We start from the raw sequence: 19982 nt of genomic DNA, 5'->3' as shown, positions 1-19982 counted from the left end.
TCCCTCCTAAAGGTATAAATCTTCATAATTTCAGAATAAAATTGCTTCACCATTAACAATGACAAGTTATTTAGATTTTCAATATGTATATGAAGTTATAATAAATGCATGAGTGTATCTGCATTTGTTTTTAAACACAAGATAAGCTATTTTTCCTAAAAAAAGGCACCTACAGTTGGGCTCTTTAGCCCATATCTAGGCACATAAGAATAGATTTTTGAAAAGAAGAAGCAACATAGGAGCACAAGCCCTATTGATTTCAAACAGTGAATGCTGCTACAGGGGAATAGCCAGTTGAAACTCTTCAGATTTCTTGACTTTTGGAAGTTCAATTTACCACAACCTAATGTCAGCTGAAAGTATAGTATGGGATATTTGCTTATTAGTTTTGGGTTTAAATGTATTCCTTCAGTAAGAATATTAATAAAGCACTAGACTTCTATTTTATAGAATGAGCCTTTTTATATGAAATTTAGTAGAAAACACTGTAATATAAAATCTGAAATTCTACAATTCTAAGATTAAGAAACTAAAGAAGCAATTACAAAACGTTACAAAAAATTGTAACCTAAAACCTGTTTCTTTTGAAACTCACCATCAGTTATTGAAAAAGGCCATTTTATCTTATATTCTCCTTATTTAACAAAGCTTTAGCATTTTTTGTCAGAGACAGAAACAATACGTTCTAAAGTCATAAGGAGAAAGTTGATCCACATATAACTTCATCACCAAAATGAACAGCATTTTACAGTGATCAAGAGATTATTTTGCTTTCATTTTGTATGCATTGTAAACCACAAGAGAAAAGGAATTTCCATTGTCTGGATGCCAACAGGGCACTTAAAGTTTCTGTAAGTAATTTAGAAAGATGGACAGCCTATTTGTTTGGAATGGAACAGCCAAGTAGAGACCAGCTGTCTAGAAGATTTCCATTGCAAGATGGATAGAGACATAAATCAAAAGAAACCTAAAAAAGCTCCTGTTCCAGAACATAAGGCCTCACTCAGACAGAGTGATTGTGAGAACTTGGGATTCAAGGACAAACCTTGACCAAAGACCTATGGAGAGCTCCAAGTTGAAGTTTAGTTCATTCCTTTAGAAGATTTGTTCCAATATCCATTTTGTTTTTAATGAATCATGTAAGTGAAACGACAGTGTGGTTGTAGGAGAAAGGCAGCACTTAATTTGTAATGAAAGAAGTGCCAGAGCTCAAGCAATTACGTCCCAGGTCTTGAACAATTTTTTTTTTTATTTTATTTTCATAAGTGATGCAGCATGCCCGGAGGTGCCAGGGCTATAAACTGCCAAGCCCAGAGGCACCACGGCTTCACACTGTCAAACCCTGGCACAAATTAAGCACTGCAAAAATCTTTTTATAGCTGTGGCCATAAAAATGCCAACACACAGCACATTCAGGTGGAGTGGAGGGACATATAATAGTTTTAAAAGAAAAGCTGTTGTAATGTATAAACAAATGTATAATCATATATGGAACCACAGCCTTATGCATCCACTAATTTAGCTTTTTATCTATATAGTTAAAGTACAATGTGGCACCCCCCATAATTAAGAACACATCAAAATCCCACAATGGCCAAGTAGACAAATAAGCCATGCTCCTGCTAAAAAACCTTTATTTTTATGTTAAGCTGAAGAACAAATGCTTTAAATGCTAAGATCACCCAATTTTGTACAAATGTGGAGGAGGATATCTGTGATGGGGTGTACCAACCCTGCACTGAGCAGAGGGGTGGAGGCCAGGCTTATTGGGTAGAAAAGGCCCCACCACTAAGGCCCTGCTGGACATGCTCCAGCTGTAGCCCAGGTATAAAGGCCAGGGAGGCCAGTCAGTTCTCCAGAGAGAAGGAGCTTTTGCCACAATGTGACGGCAACACTCGCCAGAGGTGAAGCCACAACTGCAAGAGCAGCAGCAGCAACCACCCAAGGAACAGCAGTTACAGCAGCAGCAACAGCAAAAGCAGTGGCCCCTGGGAGACAGACAGAGACAGGATGGCTTGTGCATCTAGAGCAGGATAGCAAGCAGCCCAGGGCGGGGGACTGGGAGGGTCCCTATTACAAGCTTGGTGTGTTGTGGTAAGGATCCCCACTGAGCTGGAGGCTGGGGTTGTATACCCCCACTGACTGGACTGGATCTCGGTGTAGAGGGTGGCCACTAGCTCCTCAGCCCCAACCCACGGGACTCTCCAGAAGCGGTAACTGTGGCTTGGCTGATGGGCCTGCACAGAGTGACTAGGTGACTGGGCCTGCACAGAATGACTAAGCTGTCGAGTCAAGGTATAGTGACTTGGACGCTGAGGCCTGCAAAATGGGACCAGGCTGCAGGGCCTCTGCAGATTGAGGGGGCTGCTGGGTCACCGTATGTGGACTGGGCTGAGTGATTTAACTTCAGCATTCAGGTTTGCAGCGTTCTATTAGATCTGGTATGGCTGCAGATATTTAATTGTCTTGAATACTTTGTAATATGCTTTGTTATGCTTTTGCTTTGCTATGGCAATAATCATTCCAGTCTTGCCATAAACAAACCTGAAGCACTGCAACCTTTCAGATAAAGCTTAAATTATAAATGGAACTAAAATGAACCCACTAGCTTAAGAAGTTGAAAAAAATGACCATGTTGTGAACTAAGAAACATAATTCTGAGGGTATGTGATGGAGAAGGAGGATGGATGAGGGAGGATGAGAAAGTGTCCCTTGTGAGTTGCATTCACCTCACTGATAAAGGAAACTCCACCCCTCTTTATGTCTCCTTTGATGGCAACTGTCTCCTAAAATAAGTATTGTAATACTCCACTACTAGCAATTCTATATACTGCAAAGGGGGCCACAATGTTGCCAAAACAGCCTTATAAAACAAATGGCTGCTCCACTATGGCTGTGTCTACACTACAAAAATAACTTCAAAGTTAAGCGTCTACACACACCCTACTTCGAAGTTAAACGTTGAAGTAGGGTACTTCTACACTCCTGGCAATGGAGTAAGGACTTCGAAGTTGGGCCCCCTACTTTGCAGTTGACTTTGAAGTAAGGGAAAATGTGTGTAGACTCTCTGCTGGCTACTTTGAAGTAGTGCCTAACTTCGAAGTTAGTCCCTAGTGTAGACACAGCCTACATATTTACAAATGGAGCAGAGCCTACGTGAGGGAGTGTGTCTTTTAAAATGCCTTGCTTTGCAAGGTGCAAATGAAAGAGAAAAAATAACAACAATATGGAAATAAAAATCCAACAGATAATACAAGAAAGAAGGAGGCACACTGGATAGGTAACAACACTCTGATGCTAATGGATCAAATAAATTTAATAAGGGCCCCTCATTTCTACTTTATGATTTTATGAAGAAAGAGTAAAAGCAGGGAGGAGACAAAATGGAAATGGCTGAAAGTGGCAACTTTTGGGTTAGTAATCTTCATTTTATTAATTTTGTTTAATTTATTCTAAATGACATAAGACTCAATTTCAAAAAGTCCAAATATTGTAAAATACATGTCACGTAACGTATTCACGTGTCCAACATGAAGCCTGATGCTATAGAGTTTAACATCTTGCTCTATATTACCATTTTAACAATTTGTATTTTTGTAATTTTATTCAAAACCTTTAAAAATAAAAAGGAGAACTGTTATCCATATTTTTGCTTTGGCTTCCTTTCAATGTGTGCAGTCTCATATTTAATAACTATGTGTTAGTTACCTTGGAAACTGCTGTAGGGTGAATTTAGATTGGGTGCATTAGCTGATTAATTCTTACAAGTGTGGATACTGTTTAAAAATGGTGCATGTGTTCGTGCATTTTAATGGTATGGGTGCTGAGATTTCACCACTTCCTACTCCCCAAAGTAAAGTGTTCAATAATTTAAAGGTCTGTTGTTGCTGCTATTATTGGAGATGCAGAGAATATGAAAAACAATACTAAAGATTAGTAAATTATATTTTTGAAAAATCTACAAAAATGAATTATTGGCTAATCTGTTCATGCAGTTGACTTCCAAGAACAGTTTTGATTTATGTGAGCAGGTATTTTTAAGAAGGAATTTTGATAGAAGTGAAGATATTAAACAGACCACTATACATATCTGACCCTGGCTACATCTACACTATCCCAAAACTTCGAAATGGCCATGCAAATGGCCATTCTGAAGTTTACTAATGAAGCACTGAAATACACATTCAGCACCTCATTAGAATGCCGGCGGCCGCAGCACTTCAAAATTGCTGCGGCTCGCCGCCGTGGGGCTCATCCAAACAGGGGTCCTTTTCAAAGGGACCCTGGCAACTTCGACATCCCCTTATTCCTATCTTGTCTTTCTTCTTGCTTAGTCAGGGCAATAGTTCCTTCAAGTTCAGTTCTCTATTAGGGCAATGTAGGTGAGCCAATGGTGCATATACTGTGTAAAACTGGCTTTTCTTTCAATCCATTATACTTGGGTTCCAAGATGCAGACACAAGGTACTAAAATAGCAACTAGAGTGATGTCAAAGTGAAGAGTGTAATGAAAAGACATTAATTTAAAACAAAGATCTTTTTTTGTTTTAGAAGAAAATTCCTATTTTCAAAGATGACTACATATATTTAGGTATCATTTAGCAAATCCTTTATAAGGATCTTTAAGCCTTTCCCCTCTACACCATTCTCATTTTAGGGCCTTTGAGCCGTGTCTACACGTGCACGCTACTTCGAAGTAGCGGCACTAGCTTCGAAATAGCACCCGTCACGGCTACACGTGTTGGGCACTATTTCGATGTTAACATTGACATTAGGCGGCGAGACGTCGAAGCCGCTAACCCCATGAGGGGATGGGAATAGCGCCCTACTTCGAAGTTGAACGTCGAAGTAGGGCACGTGTAGACGATCCGTGTCCCGCAACATCGAAATAGCGAGGTCCGCCATGGTGGCCATCAGCTGAGGGGTTGAGAGACGCTCTCTCCAGCCCCTGCGGGGCTCTATGGTCACCGTGTGCAGCAGCCCTTAGCCCAGGGCTTCTGGCTGCTGCTGCGGCAGCTGGGGATCCATGCTGCATGCACAGGGTCTGCAACCAGTTGTCGGCTCTGTGGATCTTGTGTTGTTTAGTGCAGCTGTGTCTGGGAGGGGCCCTTTAAGGGAGCGGCTTGCTGTTGAGTCCGCCCTGTGACCCTGTCTGCAGCTGTGCCTGGCACCCTTATTTTGATGTGTGCTACTTTGACGTGTAGACGTTCCCTCGCAGCGCCTATTTTGATGTGGTGCTGTGCAACGTCAATGTTGAACGTCGACGTTGCCAGCCCTGGAGGACGTGTAGATGTTATTCATCGAAATAGATTATTTCGATGTCGCTACATCAAAATAAGCTACTTCGATGTAGGCTTCACGTGTAGACGTAGCTTTGTTGTTACAAGTTAAAAGCATTCTTTTAGCAAAACACTTGCAAAAATACAATCAGTTTACTATATGTAACATCACATTTTATTTATATAGTCTCATTGTTCTCATTTTCTTCATGATGCACTGGTACTGTTTGTCATCATTACCATGCTATGTTATTGTGACCAATAGCAAATCTTCTCTAAGTGCAATCACAACAATTACTGCAATTAAATATGTATTTTTAAAAATCCATTTACTTATATTCACTGGAGTAGGCGGTTATCTCAGTATCGTTGTGTAACCACTTAAATTCCAAGGGCCAGCTGCCTTCCGCGAGGCACGTAAGTACAAGACGGTTCCCCTCTAGATGGATCTGGGGCAAACCAGGCTCCGTCTTGAAGTATGGTGCAACATCATCTGAAACATACAAGAGAAAAATGTTTTGATGCCTATGAAAATAAATAGAATTGATTTCAGTTCACCAATGTTTAGCCAATTTCCTCCTAAATATTTAGTAAAATAGGGGACTAGGCTGTCCCAGACATAAGTGTCAACCTCCTAAGCATCAACATTCTGCATCTAGGAACACGCTGGAAATGCTGCTTAATTCACAAGTTTAAAACAAGTTTGGAATTCTCACCCTAGGTTCCTCCAACATAAATGTTTTTTTACAGGGTTAAAAAAACAAACAAACAAACAAACCATTAGACAACCTGGAATATACCTTGAGCCTCTGCTCAGACATATGCAACTAAGACTGGCACAGTGCCTACATCGCAGTTTAATATGTCTGGCAGCAGCCATTGCTAGTTGATACTTTCATTAACACTGAATCCACATGCAAAACTTAAAAAATTCCTTTTGAAAAAATCCACCTAACTAAGGCTGAACGGAAGTGATTGTCGCAGCAGGACATGTCTCAGGGCAAGTGAAGAATTTTGTAGAGATCGGGACAGAATAGTAGTTTTCAAAATTTTTTACCTACTTGAAGAAAATTGTTGATACCCACAACCCAAATGGAGGCAGGGTGCAGGGGAGGTGCAAACTCCATTTGTGGGTGCAGGTTTTGGAGTGAGGCCAGAGAAAAGAGGTTTAGGGCACAGGAGAGGACTCTGGATTGGAGGTGGCTCAGGGCTGGAGCAAGGGCTTGGGGTTTATAGTTTGGGTACAGGCTTACCTCCAGCAGCAACCAGTTAGCAGTGCAAGGGTGCTAAGGCAGGCTTCTTCCTTGACCTGGCACCAATGACCACAATGTACCCCAAATGTAGCCAGTAACAGGTCAGCCTCCTAGGCAGAGGCAAGCAAGCAGTTCTGCACGCTGCTCTCACATGTAGGCACCGGCCCATCCAGCTCCCATTGACCAGGAACAGACCAATGGAAATGCTGAATCTGGAAACAGACTCAGGAACTCTGTGGCTCACCCTGCATAGGAGCTAAACCTTCTGTTCACCATTTCCGGGATACAGCATGGTCTATGGGTGCCAGAAAAGGCAGGAAGCCTGCCTTAGCACCCACATTGGTCACCTGATTACCCTACAGCAAGACGATCCAGTGCCTCATATTCTGCAAGCCAGACATTTTTTAATCTGGATATATCTTTTTTTTCTGTAAATCTCAGTGACAAAATCCCTTTTAAAGGTACTCAGCTTGCTTAGTAAACATGCAAGGTCTATTTGTGTGCATGGAATCTGGACTTTCCTTCTATTTATAGGAATCCTGTGTAACCCTGGGCAAGCCACTTAGGGGCAGAGCCTCAGTTTTTTTAAATTGTCATGGTTCCACTCAAGTCCCTAGAGCAATGACAATTTAAACCAGGTGAAAATCTGTCTTAATTGCCCTATATAAAATCCAGGACTTCATTCTTTGTATCATATCTACCTGTAATTTAGGAGTAATAATGTTTCTTTAACTCACCTGGGTGCTTGAGGGCAAATTAAACGATAAGCTACTGAAAAACCTAAGCATGTAAGTGAATTTTAGTTAATATAGGACTCTTAACACAAAGACAAAAAACTTTACTTCTACCTCATTACACTAAATGTGGACCCAAATACTGAATACAAAGTGAACCACACCAGTAGAAAACATATTAGTCCAGATGACAGAACTTTTTTTTCCCAAAGTCAATATGGAACTGAGTCAGAACTGTCTTTTCGTCTGTTAGTTAAATTCTATAAAATTAGGTTCCCACCAATGTTAAAATACTTTCCAGAACACAAAATTTTCATGTAAAAATATCAGTAGAAAATAAGTCAATGCTGGTTTTAGTCACTAGTCAAATTCCAATTAAATTAGAAGTTACTCAGCAACAAAGTCTACTAAATTCAGCTCCCATTGGTGTAATAGTGCATAAATACAAATATGTTGTTTTCCAGATCACACAGTTTTAGTACAAAAATATGTAGATAAGAGGTTTAATCAGGCATGAAAGCAATTTCACCTGTGTTCGGGAAAAAAATAAAACATGAAACAAAACCTGAAAGGAACCCAACACACAGCTGCTAGTGAAATCAGTGATGATGCTCATGCTGGAGCTTCTTTGAGAATCTGGTGCTAGCCAAGCACTCAGAAAAAAAATCTTACCCTTCAATGTGCTTCTTTTGTCCTAAAATAATGTTTTAAACTAGACTGTCAGTATTACACCTACCTCACTACAATATTCTTGATACTATATTCACTGGTATTCATGCTTTGCAAATATATTTTAATTCAAAAGAATCCTAGATTAATTCTGGTAATTTAAGAGTTCTTGATTAAAAAAAATAATTGTTGATGAAACACTGTACTGCAGAAATTCAAAAAAGTATTATAATAGCTTATTGTTAAAAATAACTCAGACTTTAAGGCCAGAATGGACCATCATGATCATTCAGTCTGATCTCCTGCACATCACAGGCCACAGAATGTCATCCACCCTCCTCTGTAATATATCCCATTACCTCCGGCTGAGTTACTGATTTCAAGCTATATACAATTTGCCATTTCCTCTAGCTTAAAACTTGCAAATGGCCAGTGTCCCTTTCTGCAGGGTTTTCATCAACCTGACCTGGGGGAAATTCCTTTCAGATCACAAAATAGGGCAATTAGGCAGAACCTGAGCATGTCAAGACTCACAAGCAGACACATGGGAAATAACTATCTGCAGTAATTCAAAGCCCTCCCCCCATCCTATTGTTCCATCTCCAGACATTGAGCCTATTTGCTTCCAGCACTGAGAGATGGAGTCTATTAGGCTGTCTCATGAGACTACCCTACTCCATAAATTTATCAGCCTCAGTCTTAAAACCAGTGAGGTGGTTTTTTTGTTGTTTTTGTTTTGAGGGAGGTGTTTTTTGTTTTTTTGCTCCCAGTGCCCTTGGAAACCTGCTCCAGAACTTCATTCCTCCGATGGTTAGAAATCTTCACTGAATTTCAAGCCCAAACTTGTTGCTGACCAGTTTATATCTATTTGCTTTTGTGTCCACACTGGCGCTTAACTTAAATATCAGGAAAAGAGAGACATTATGAATCTGATGGCTTGCTCTCCCCTCAGGCTTTTTGGCTAGGCTAAACAAACCAAGTGTCGAGTCTGCTCTCAGAAGGTGGAGGTTTCTGATCCTCCTAATAGCCCTTCTCTGCACCTGTTTGAATTCATCTTTCTTGAACATAGGAGACTAGAACTACACACACTATATCTGATGATGTCTCACTAGTGGCCTTTATAATGGTACTAAAGCTTCCCTACTGGTGCAGGAAATACATTGCTTGATGCTCCCTAGTACTATAGTAGCCTTTTTCAGTTGTGTGATATTGGAAGCACATAGCCATCCCCAGATCAGCCAATACACACAGACTTCTCCTCTGTGCTTTCAACTGATACATCCCAGGTTATAGCAAAAATTCTTGTTAGCACTGAAGTGTGTGACCTTGCAATTTGCACTATTGAATTTCATCTCATTTCTATTATTCTGTAACTATATTCTCTATCATAAAGCAGAACCACTGGAAAACAATATCAAGGTATGTAGCATTCATATTATAGTATTACCTAAAAACTTATAGAATTAGATATATAAGCTACATGCTTAGAATATTACAGTCTGAATGATTCCTTCTCATCATTTTCAGTGCTTAAAATCCCTATCAATGCCATAGGGATTCTTCTGTTTCAATACAAAACTATTGTGATTTTTATGCCCATTAATGATGTTTGTGTGCATGAAAGAGGGAGAGATTTATGGAAAATTGCATGGACAGTCTAAATTATTGAAGAGGAAAATTATATCTGTCTGGGCCTCATAATGTCTACTCAATTATACCACATGATGTTTGAATTCCCTTGAAACTTCAGCAAGTTTCATTTCTATTAGTGTACATTTTAAAAACTTCCAATGCTTTTTCCAAATATACAAAGTGACTTTTTAAATTAAAAATAATATTGTGGTTAATGTTAACTGATTTGCACAAAGATGTTAGTGAATCTTATTGCAAGCTTTCCAAAATAAATTGTTAAAAGACACACCAGTAACTCAGATGTTGTCCATTCTTCCGCCCCATTTGTGCGGGGAAAGGGAGTATACAGACATCATGGTTGTGACTGAGTTTCCAGTTTGTAGTGGTACTGCTCTTAATATTCAATTAAACATTATAGCCTAGCAGCATGTGGAGTTTTGTTGAAGGTGGTGGTTATATTTTCTTATGGAAATGTTTACGCTAGATGTTCAGAGGTCTTAATTGTAGTACATTAAATTTAATGTTTTTTATTCTGTATATGCTTTTGCCAAAGATTTACAAATAACTTATCAATATTTTATATTTAAATAATTTAAATATAGAATCTATTATAAAGGAACTTGCATATACTACTTTACCACATTAACTTGAATACTTTTTGTATCTTGTCAAACTGACAAACAAAGAATGTCTCCTCCCAAAAAAAGTTTATAAACCTACTGAGCTGAGAGACCTAATGGCCATTTTAAACTAGACTACTACCCTTTTATTTTATTTTCCTTTTCTTTTAAGAATATAATAACGCACCCCCACATACCAGAAGAATCAGTTGCACCATTAAGGGGTGCCACTAGCACACTCATTATCTAAAATGTTCTTGTAAAGTGACAATGAAATTTATTAAGCCATCATAATCAATGCCATCAGTCAAGTTAGAGTCCAAGTGAGCAAGGATTAAAAAAACTCAGCATGAATGGAGCAATCAGCTTGAGTGGGACCTTTATTAATTGCATTCTAATTTTTAGACAGCTGAATTTCCCAGTGCCACTAACTTTTCGGTTAAAATTACTAATCTTCCCTTCGACATTTATTTTAAACCAAACTCAAACATCTTCATACTCCAGAACACTTGAAAGTTGTATCTTCAGTTTTTGAGGAAAAGGCCTAAAGCAACATTTGTTCTCTCTCAGCTCAGTCAATATGAAAACTGTGCATCTCTTCTTGTTTTGGTAAATAGTCACCTAAAGTTTATTTGTAGATACAGATTGAATCCCTCTAGTCCTTCCCCTTTGGGACCTGACAAGTGCTGAATCAGAGAATTTGCTAAATTTTAGGAGGTCCATATTGTCTAGCTGCAGCATTACCAACATTTCCACCTCTTACTGAGGTCTCTGAAGATCCTTAGGGGTAAATTAGACCTAAATAACAACAGAAAATTCAGAGCCAGGATTGGTGGCAAATGTTATGGGACTGTTGGAAAGTTGGGCACACCTATGATGAGTGGACATCCAGCTAACTAAAATCATGCTGGAAGATGGATATTGCTGGACAAGAAAGTGCCAGATTAGAGAGAGTCAACCTGTAGTTTTCAAAACAAGAGGAAAATTGTCAAAATTATGAAATGCAGATTACTGCAAAGAAATTTCTCGACATTTTAACCTCAGAGAGATTCCAATACTTTAGCAGAATGAGCGATAGCACAATTCTAAGTATTCTGCTTTATAACTACAGATTGAAATTCTCTAATCCAGCGTTCTGTCGTTGGACATCATCTGTAATCTGGCATTATTTAGTTAGTCAGATAACCACATGGGGTGTGGCCAAGTTTCCCATGGTTCTATAAAGTTAGCTTACAACCACCAGTCCTGACTCTAAGTGCTCTGTGCTGTTATTAAACTGTAATTTACCCTTAAATGTCTTACAAGAGCCTAGTATGCAGTGGAAGTTTTGGCAATGTGCTAGATAAATATTGATCTCCCACAGGCCTCAATTCTCTCATTTGGTCCCAAAGGTGATGAACTAGAGAGGTACAATCCATATCATAAATTAAACCCAGAACCATTACTAAAGTATCATAGAATGGATAGTTCTCTGAAGACATCCACGCAGTGTGCAGCGGCAGTTAGTAAGGCAAATAGGATGTTAGGAATTATTAAAAAAGGGATCGATAATAAGACAAAAGATATCATACTTCCCCTATATAAAACTATGGTACGCCCACATCTTGAGTACTGCGTGCAGATGTGGTCTCCTCACCTCAAAAAAGATATATTGGCATTAGAAAAGGTTCAGAAAAGGGCGACTAAGATGATTAGGGGCTTGGAACGGGTCCCATATGGGGAGAGGCTAGAGAGACTGGGACTTTTCAGTTTGGAAAAGAGGCGATTGAGGGGCGATATGATAGAGGTATATAAAATCAAGAATGGTGTGGAGAAAGTGAATATAGAAAAATTATTTACCTTTTCCCGTAATACAAGAACTAGGGGACACCAAATGAAATTGATGGGTAGTAGGTTCAAAACTAATAAAAGGAAATTTTTCTTCACACAGCACACAGTCAACCTGTGGAACTCCTTGCCCGAGGAGGCTGTGAAGGCCAGGACTCTATTAGGGTTTAAAAAAGAGCTTGATAAATTTTTGCAGGTTAGGTCCATAAATGGCTATTAGCCAGGGATAAAGTATGGTGCCCCTAGCCTTCAGAACAAGGGCAAGAGATGGATGGCAGGAGATAAATCACTTGATCATTGTCTTCTGTTCTCCTTCTCTGGGGCACCTGGCATTGGCCACCGTCGGCAGATGGGATGCTGGGCTGGATGGACCTTTGGTCTGACCCAGTATGGCCATTCTTATGTTCTTATGAATGCACTGTCCATTTATCATTCTTGTTGGGTTTATTAATTATGTTTTCCTATTTCCTTGATACTGTTCAACAACTCTTTACTTCCAAATGGATCTGTGATTAGATTAAACGAATACAGTTCTACAGTTTTTGGCTTACTCTTGGTACAGACAATGTCAGACATACAGAATCAAATCCCATGAGTTTAATTCAGGTGTTACCAGGAATATGCAGAACCTTGATAGCATAATGGCAGCCACAAACATTTTGAAAGTGCCACTTCTTCCCAAAATCCAATTAGGAAGCCGAAGCTTTTGAAATCAGGGGGTCCTTTCGAAAGGCCCCTATCTACACAGGTGGCATGCGTTTCGAAAGCAGAACTTTCGAGACACGTGCAGCAGCCATTATGTTAATGAGGCACTGCATATTCATGGCAGCGCCTCATTAGCATCTGCCAAACTGGCTCATTACCATGCCCCTTCCAAAAGGAGAGGGCTAGTGCAGCCATGTCCAACCACTATTTTGAAATAAATTCGAAACAGAGGTTGAGTTATTTTGAAATTCGTAACCGTCATTCTACAAGGAAGAGTGCTTATTTTGAAATGGCTATTTTTAAGTAAGTGCTATTCCTTGTCTTAATGGTGCCTATTTTGAAATAGGTGCTATTTTCAAATGGGTGCTCTGTGTGCAGACTATGTATCTCAAAACACATTTTTGTGCATAGCAAATGATCAAATACAGCAAAGAAAGTATGATTCAGGAAATACACTAACTATTTAATATAGCATGGAAAGAAGGGAAGACATCTAAGAAATAGACAGGATCTGTGCTAAATACACAAGAAAGGAAATACACTGGAGTGCAAGGACAACAAAATGATTGCCTTAACAAGTCATCTAGGCAAAGTGCTGTTGTTGATAGTGACAGAGAGATTGAGATTGCAGAGAGAAGAACATCTAGCCAACAAGCAAGAGGAATTCAGGAAAGATAGAAGAAGCGTGCAGCAGATACTGGCACTAAGATTGATAGTAGAGAAAGAGTGATGAAAGAACAAGAATGTCTACAATTGCTTCGTCGATTTTCAGAAGGCATTTGACAGTATAGATCAGAAAGGGTGTGTCTACACTAACAAGTACATTCGAAATCCAGATCGAAAGAGCTTTTGAAAGAACCTGCAGAGCATCTACACACACGGCACTCTTTCAAAATTAACTTTGAAAGAACTCCCCCATCCTTTTGAAGTCGGTCCTCCCATCCTCGTCCGCCATGCCACCCTCCTGTGGCACTTCCTGCCCCTGCTCTTTCGAAAGAGCGCCCTGGTATGTGTGGACACTCTCTTTCGAAATCACACTGGGGGTCTTTCAAAATAATGGATCGAAACTTCAGTCCCCGCTGGCATGTGTGGATGCTCCGTTTCAAAAGAGCATCTTTTGACGTTCTCTTTTGAAAGATGTTCCTTCGAAACAGAGTTGTAGTGTAGATGCACCCAAAGTGACTTAGGTGGTGTTGAAGTCGTATGGAGTGGATAGACAGATATGACTGTTGAAGGATATTGATGACAATGCGGAGGCAGTGGTGAGAACATGCAGAGAGTTGGGAAGTTGGTTTAGAACGAGTAGAGCTATTTGACAAGGACATCTGATATCACCGAGTGTCTTCACCCTTCCACCCTTTTGAGTAGACAGTGCTATATAAATATAATGCAATTATTCTGTATTTGATTATCTACTATATATTTTCTATCAGTACCACAGATAAAACGAGATAGCTGTAAAATAAGATACTCAATCAGGCAAAGGATCTAAAGAAACCCAGAAGAGGAGGTCTAACCGTATAGCTCTGTGGTGAACGGGCTGTGAGCATCATGTGGTGCTTCTCATCATTCTAACCACAGATGCTCCTATTAGAAACTTGTCCACAAGGGTGTGAAGTGACATCTCATGTATATTCAAAGGGGTGTCTTAGTTTAATCCTCCAGTCAAATGTGCATTCCCTCAAAATCTTAGGGTGCAGACCTCTGGTTTTGGTTGGCTGGACACAAGCAACCAAAAAGACCTATAACATCTCACAGCCCATAATATTAGGGCAGATTTTTCCTCCTCAAAGAGATTTTTCTTCCTCATCTCTCCTTTATCTTTTCTGTTCACTGGTACTAGTACCCCTTTAAATCTTTCCCTTTTTTCTGCTATAATACTCTCTCATGTCTCACCATGAGTTGAGCGAGGCTGGTCTTTCAACTTCCCTGGTCTTCAGGAGGGAGCATGAGTATGGTTTTATACTAAGCACTTGCAATTGTATTCTCAGGCTGCACTTACATTCCCAACTAGAGGGTGTGGGATGAGTGAATCCATTTACGTGTTTGTCATCCTAGGTATTTGCTGTGTGTGATTTTACAATGAAAATTTTTCTCTTTTGTTATCACTCACAGCAATCTTTTGAAAGAAGACACTACAGGAATCTTTCGAAAGAAGTTCTTCCAAAAGATGTCTTCTGAAAAAAGTTCTTTCAAAACGGCATGTTCACACACAAAAAAGTAGATCAAAATAATCAATCCACTTTTTCAATAGAAAGTGTCCACACAGAGCCTCCTCTTTCAAAAGAACGGGCCAGGGATCCAAAAATCCAGTGCAATCAGAACTGCTCGTTCAAAAAAAGGGCCTCCAGGGTGTCTACACATGTTTTTCTGCAAGAATCTGTCATAAAAAAGTGCTCTTCCTCATCTGGAAGAGGGCAGATAGAAAAAGTGCTGCTTTCTTTCAATTTTAGATCAAAAGAGCATATTTTGTGTTTAGATGCTCTGCAGGTTCTTTTGGAAAAACCCAGTTTTTTTCAAAAGAACTTGTCAGTGTAAATGCAGCCACAGTGTACATTTGATTGTTGTGGGTCCTGGGCCCTAACACCAGACATGGAGCTCTTTTAACTCTTAATATCTGTAGTCCAGGGTGGCAGGCAAATTTAGAGATTCTTAGCTCAGACTAGTGAGCCAACACGCAAAACAATATTCCTAATAAAATTCCCAGTTCAGGTCAACAACATAAGAATTCTATCAGCAGCCCTGTATTTACCCTCTGTCTTTTTAATAAAAAATATGAAGTTATGAAATCTGAACTATGCACTTCCCCATTCTACTGAGAAAGTGGAAATTACTGAGCACCAAATTGCTTTCACCAGGTAAGACATCTTTATTACCCTCTCAAAATCCCATTGGAAATAATCACTCTTGATATTGTTTTATAAAAAATGCTGAACACCTATGCCACCAGCTGAAGTCAGGAGCACCTGGATGTATTCAGCACCCTTCAGGGCTCGGAGGTGAGAACAAAACACTAAAACAATCCCTACAGTTCTAAGAAGACCAATGGCATGATAATGCTGCTGTCAAGAGAGAACTTTACTGAAATTACACTTTACCTTTTCTTTTGTATACCTGTTTTGTGTCATTTTTTGAATGTGCGAATAAGAAATGCTAGAAGTACTTCAACATGCTCTCAAATTAATAAGAAAGGCAATAGTAAGGCTATGTCTACACTAGACATAGAAGTCGAACACAGATACACAATTTTAGCTTCCATTTCTGCCTACACGGGGAAGGTTGATGGAAGAGTTTCTCCCTTCAACCCTTCTTACTCCTCAACTCTCGCAAGGAGCACAGGGGTCAACTTTGACCCCTGAGAGCATTATTTTGTGCATGTATAAAATCAAACTCCAGAAGATCAACCCAGAGCAGGTCAATCTTCCATGGCAGTGTACATGTACCCTTAGTCTCATTCACAGATAAGGAACGATTCTAACTTTCCCCTTCTATCTCTTGACTTTCCTGTGAACATAAAATATCAACCAAAAGTTTAACCTAATATACTTTTCAAGAAGCTGCTAAATAGAGCCCTGTTTGGATGTAAAATTGCTATCTGCATCTTCAAAACACAGCCACAGATATACCCATGGATATAAAGTGGAAATCTGTGGATTTTCAGAGCTCTACTGCTAAGGATCAAAAAAGCTCTCATTTTAAGAAGTAGTCTATACATATTTAAGTTTGTCAGTTCCTAGCCTGAACTCTAGGCATTACGGACATCTTTTTTCCAAAATATGTATGTCTGTTAGTTATCAATGGAAATATGAAATAGAAGAATAAAACACATAGAAGAATAAAGCTATATAGGTAAATCTCCCAAGAAGAATAAAGGTCAAACAAGCAGAAGATAAACTATTGCGCTGTGTGTGTCTATGGCCACAGAGTATCTTCAGACTGTGTGCTGCAGAAAAAAAAAAACCCATGTGCTGGCCACACATATTCTAGTGTGAAGGGCCCAGAAAGCTGTGGGCTATGAATTTGGACACAAAATTATAACAGTTTACTTTTAAGCTTACCTACACACTATACATATATTACATTATATAATTGCTTAGGCTGTATCTACACTAGAGAGTTTTGTTGACAAGACTGGCCTTTTGTTGACAAAATCTGCAGAGTGTCCACATTCCCAAGGCATTCTGTAGACAGTAAATTGTCAGAACGTGGCACTTGTGTTGACAGCGTTCTGCTGCTCTCCCATGAGGCAGAACGCCTCTGTTGACAGAAAGCTGGTCTGAATGTTCTGGAGGCCCTCGGTCAACAGACAGGACTTCTGGGACACCAGGCAGCCCTGCCTGCTGTGCTTCCTGTTGGCTGTTGTGTTGAGAGAATGGCCAGGTGGTCCGGCCATTTTGTCGAGAGAGTGGATCGCTCTTTCAATCTCCTTGACAGTCTGGCTGCGATCTGTTGACAGAAGTTTTGTCACAAGATATCTTCCGACAGAAACTTCTGTCGAAATATTGCTCTAGTATAGACATTACCTTAAAGAAAACCCAAGTGGAACAGCATGGGATTAACAAACTAAAAGAAAGAAAGAAAAAGCATTTTCTGTGAGCTTGAAAGAGGAATGCAATAAATATAAACATTTAAAAGAACAATCAAAATAATGAAATCAAGACAGAAAACACTTCCAGAATATATTACATAAGTTTTGAACATATACTGAATAATATCCATGGTCATGTGTTATGAATTAAATTCATATATTTATATTTCCCATTATGGATTTTTCTACTTCTATGATAAACAATCTTGATTCCACCAAGTTACAACACAAATTTTCATTTCCAGGGCCAGTACTGTGAAGAGTGCCAAATCTTGACCCACAGACAAGAGATTAAAGTGCTGGTGTGACATTTACTACTTATGCTTCAGTGCACAAGGCATGAAATAATCAGCTTTGTACTGATAACTAGAACCTCCTGGGAAATTCAGACCTCTTTTTAATGTACCTTGGCTCAGGTGCATTCCAAGTGTGCTCTCTTCCTCCTTTTCAAGGAGGAAAACTTCCATCTCTTATCCCCATAACTCCCACAAACACTCACAAGTTCTGGATGCAAGCTTTATTCCTCTGTGCAACTGAACCTGTTTAGCTTGCAGGCCAAGCAATGTTTGGCAGGGAGAGGAGGCAGTAGCCTCAGGGCCCAGTGAATCAAAGGGGCCTGGGGTTCCTGGCCACCAATGCTACTGCCCCAGGAGTGGCAATGGCCACAGTCCTATGGCCTTTAAATTGCCACTGGAGCACCACATAGCACATTCTGGGCATCTCTGAGGGCTGCCTGTAGGAGGATGGGAAGGAAGACACAATGCACCCTAGACAGTGCAGTAGGCTGGCCGTCCCCCACTTCTTTCACTCAAGGTCCCACCCCTTTCAAAAGCAATTAAGGTGATATCATAAGAAATCCTTTACCAATGAAGCAGATGCACTCAGATGAAGGGGAAACAATCTGACCATATGGGTTACTTAGCACTGTCTACATGACAGTAAGAAGCAAAGAGGAAAATGTTAAGGGATTGTCATTTTGGCATTGGATCATGTGCAAACACAAAGTTTGAAAACTACCTGTGGATTAGTGAAGCAATTCAGCCAAAAGCCACAGTAAATGTATGGAGAAATGTACATATCAATTCACAAACAAGAGTTCAACAAGCATCAGAAGTGTAACAAGATAAAGTTCTTCAATCTTGATGTTTCTAAACCAGGCCTGAAGTCTTGGTTTCAGAGCCCACTGAGGGGAACAAAGGCAAAAAAAGAAAAAAAGTAGTTTACATAAAACAAGATAAATTTAATAAAACAAATTTTATTCATGATTTATTTAAATCAGAGTATTTGTTAACTTTATTTTAAAAATAAGCCTATTTAAAATGAAATATGAATGTAATACAAAAATGTTGATGCCTAAACTTAAAATACATTCATATATTTAAATAATAAATGAATATGCTGAATCTGTGAGACTCTTAAAACTGAGTTCAAAAATTGCTTTCCATATAAAGAATGAAAGAGGAGAAAAGGCATCAACTTCTGAGGTCCAAGTTTATAAACATGGTAAGACTGTATAGGTTGAACCTCTCTAATTTCTCTTATCTGGCAACATCCATGATCTGGCATGATTTTACTTAGGTGGATGACCACTTATCATGTGTGTGGCCAAGCTTCCCATGGTCCTGTAAAGTTTTTTACACCCACCAGTCCTGGCTCTCAGGCCATTTCTACACAGGCCACTTCCTTCAGAAGCGGCATGCTAATACATGGAGCGAAAGATGCTAATGAGGCACAGACGCAAATTCCCTGTGCCTCATTAGCATAATATCACATGATTTAGAGTCCGGAAGACCGTTCTTCCGGACTCCAAAACACCGTATAGAAGCACGGCCCCCGGGGGGGCGTTCCAGAAGGACGTGCTTCTTCTGGAGGCCCTTTCTTCCCAAAAATTTTCAGGAAGAAGGGGCCTCCAGAAGAAGGACTTCCTTCTGGAAGCCCCCTGGGGCCACGCTTCTACACGGTGTTTTGCAGTCCGGAAGAATGGTCTTCTGGACTCCAAATCACATGATATTATGCTAATGAGTCACGGGGAATCTGCATCCGTGCCTCATTAGCATCTTTTGCTCCGTGTATTAGCATGTCACTTCTGAAGGAAGTGGCCTGCGCAGAAACAGACTCGGTGTTTATGCTGTTATTTAGCTGTAATTTACCTCTAAAAGTCTTCTAAGAGCCCACTAAGCAGTGGAAGTGTTGGTAATGTGCTACACAATATTGACCTCCCATGGTTTGGTTAATTCTCTTTCAGCATTGGTCAGGTTCCAAGGGTGCCATATTAAAGAGATTGAACCTGTACTAGACAGAAGGAAAAAAGAAACTTAAACGGACAAGGTGAAAATTGACGTTACCAACAGAATTTCAGAACGTTAGGAGTTCTTTAGAACTCCGCCATGAAGATAGTGATGGTAGCTAGTTCCTTCTTCTGAACTGGTCAGAACCTATTTCAGACTTAAGGAAACAAAAACTAATGGTATATTAGCACATCCCTTTTAGCAGCTTGTGGTGATATCCAAGATGGTGATATCCTTAGTTCTAAAGACAGTGAAGTCACTGGTCATTCTCAGCCCATGTGGCAGGGCCCAGCTCCTATGAACATTCTTTCTTGCACACTTACAAGTCATTCTCCCATTGGTTTATAATGTTTTTATTCCAGAACATACTTATTTAACTTTTGGTTAA

At 39.8% G+C, this 19982-nt stretch overlaps 1 protein-coding gene across 4 annotated transcripts in view; it reads right to left on the bottom strand.

Annotated features, from left to right (window-relative positions):
• The window catches only part of SDK1 (sidekick cell adhesion molecule 1), a 727049-nt gene that overhangs the window by 472051 nt on the left and 235016 nt on the right, over positions 1-19982 (bottom strand). For all 4 annotated transcript variants that reach the window (XM_075010599.1, XM_075010598.1, XM_075010600.1 and 1 more), the window contains one exon: positions 5612-5771. In XM_075010599.1, coding sequence (XP_074866700.1) covers positions 5612-5771 — 160 coding nt within the window. The remainder of the gene's footprint in view (positions 1-5611; positions 5772-19982) is intronic.

The sequence above is a fragment of the Carettochelys insculpta genome, chromosome 16 (genome assembly GCF_033958435.1).
Source record: "Carettochelys insculpta isolate YL-2023 chromosome 16, ASM3395843v1, whole genome shotgun sequence".
Classification (NCBI taxonomy): domain Eukaryota; kingdom Metazoa; phylum Chordata; order Testudines; family Carettochelyidae; genus Carettochelys; species Carettochelys insculpta.
This window is presented reverse-complemented; position numbering and strand designations above follow the sequence as displayed.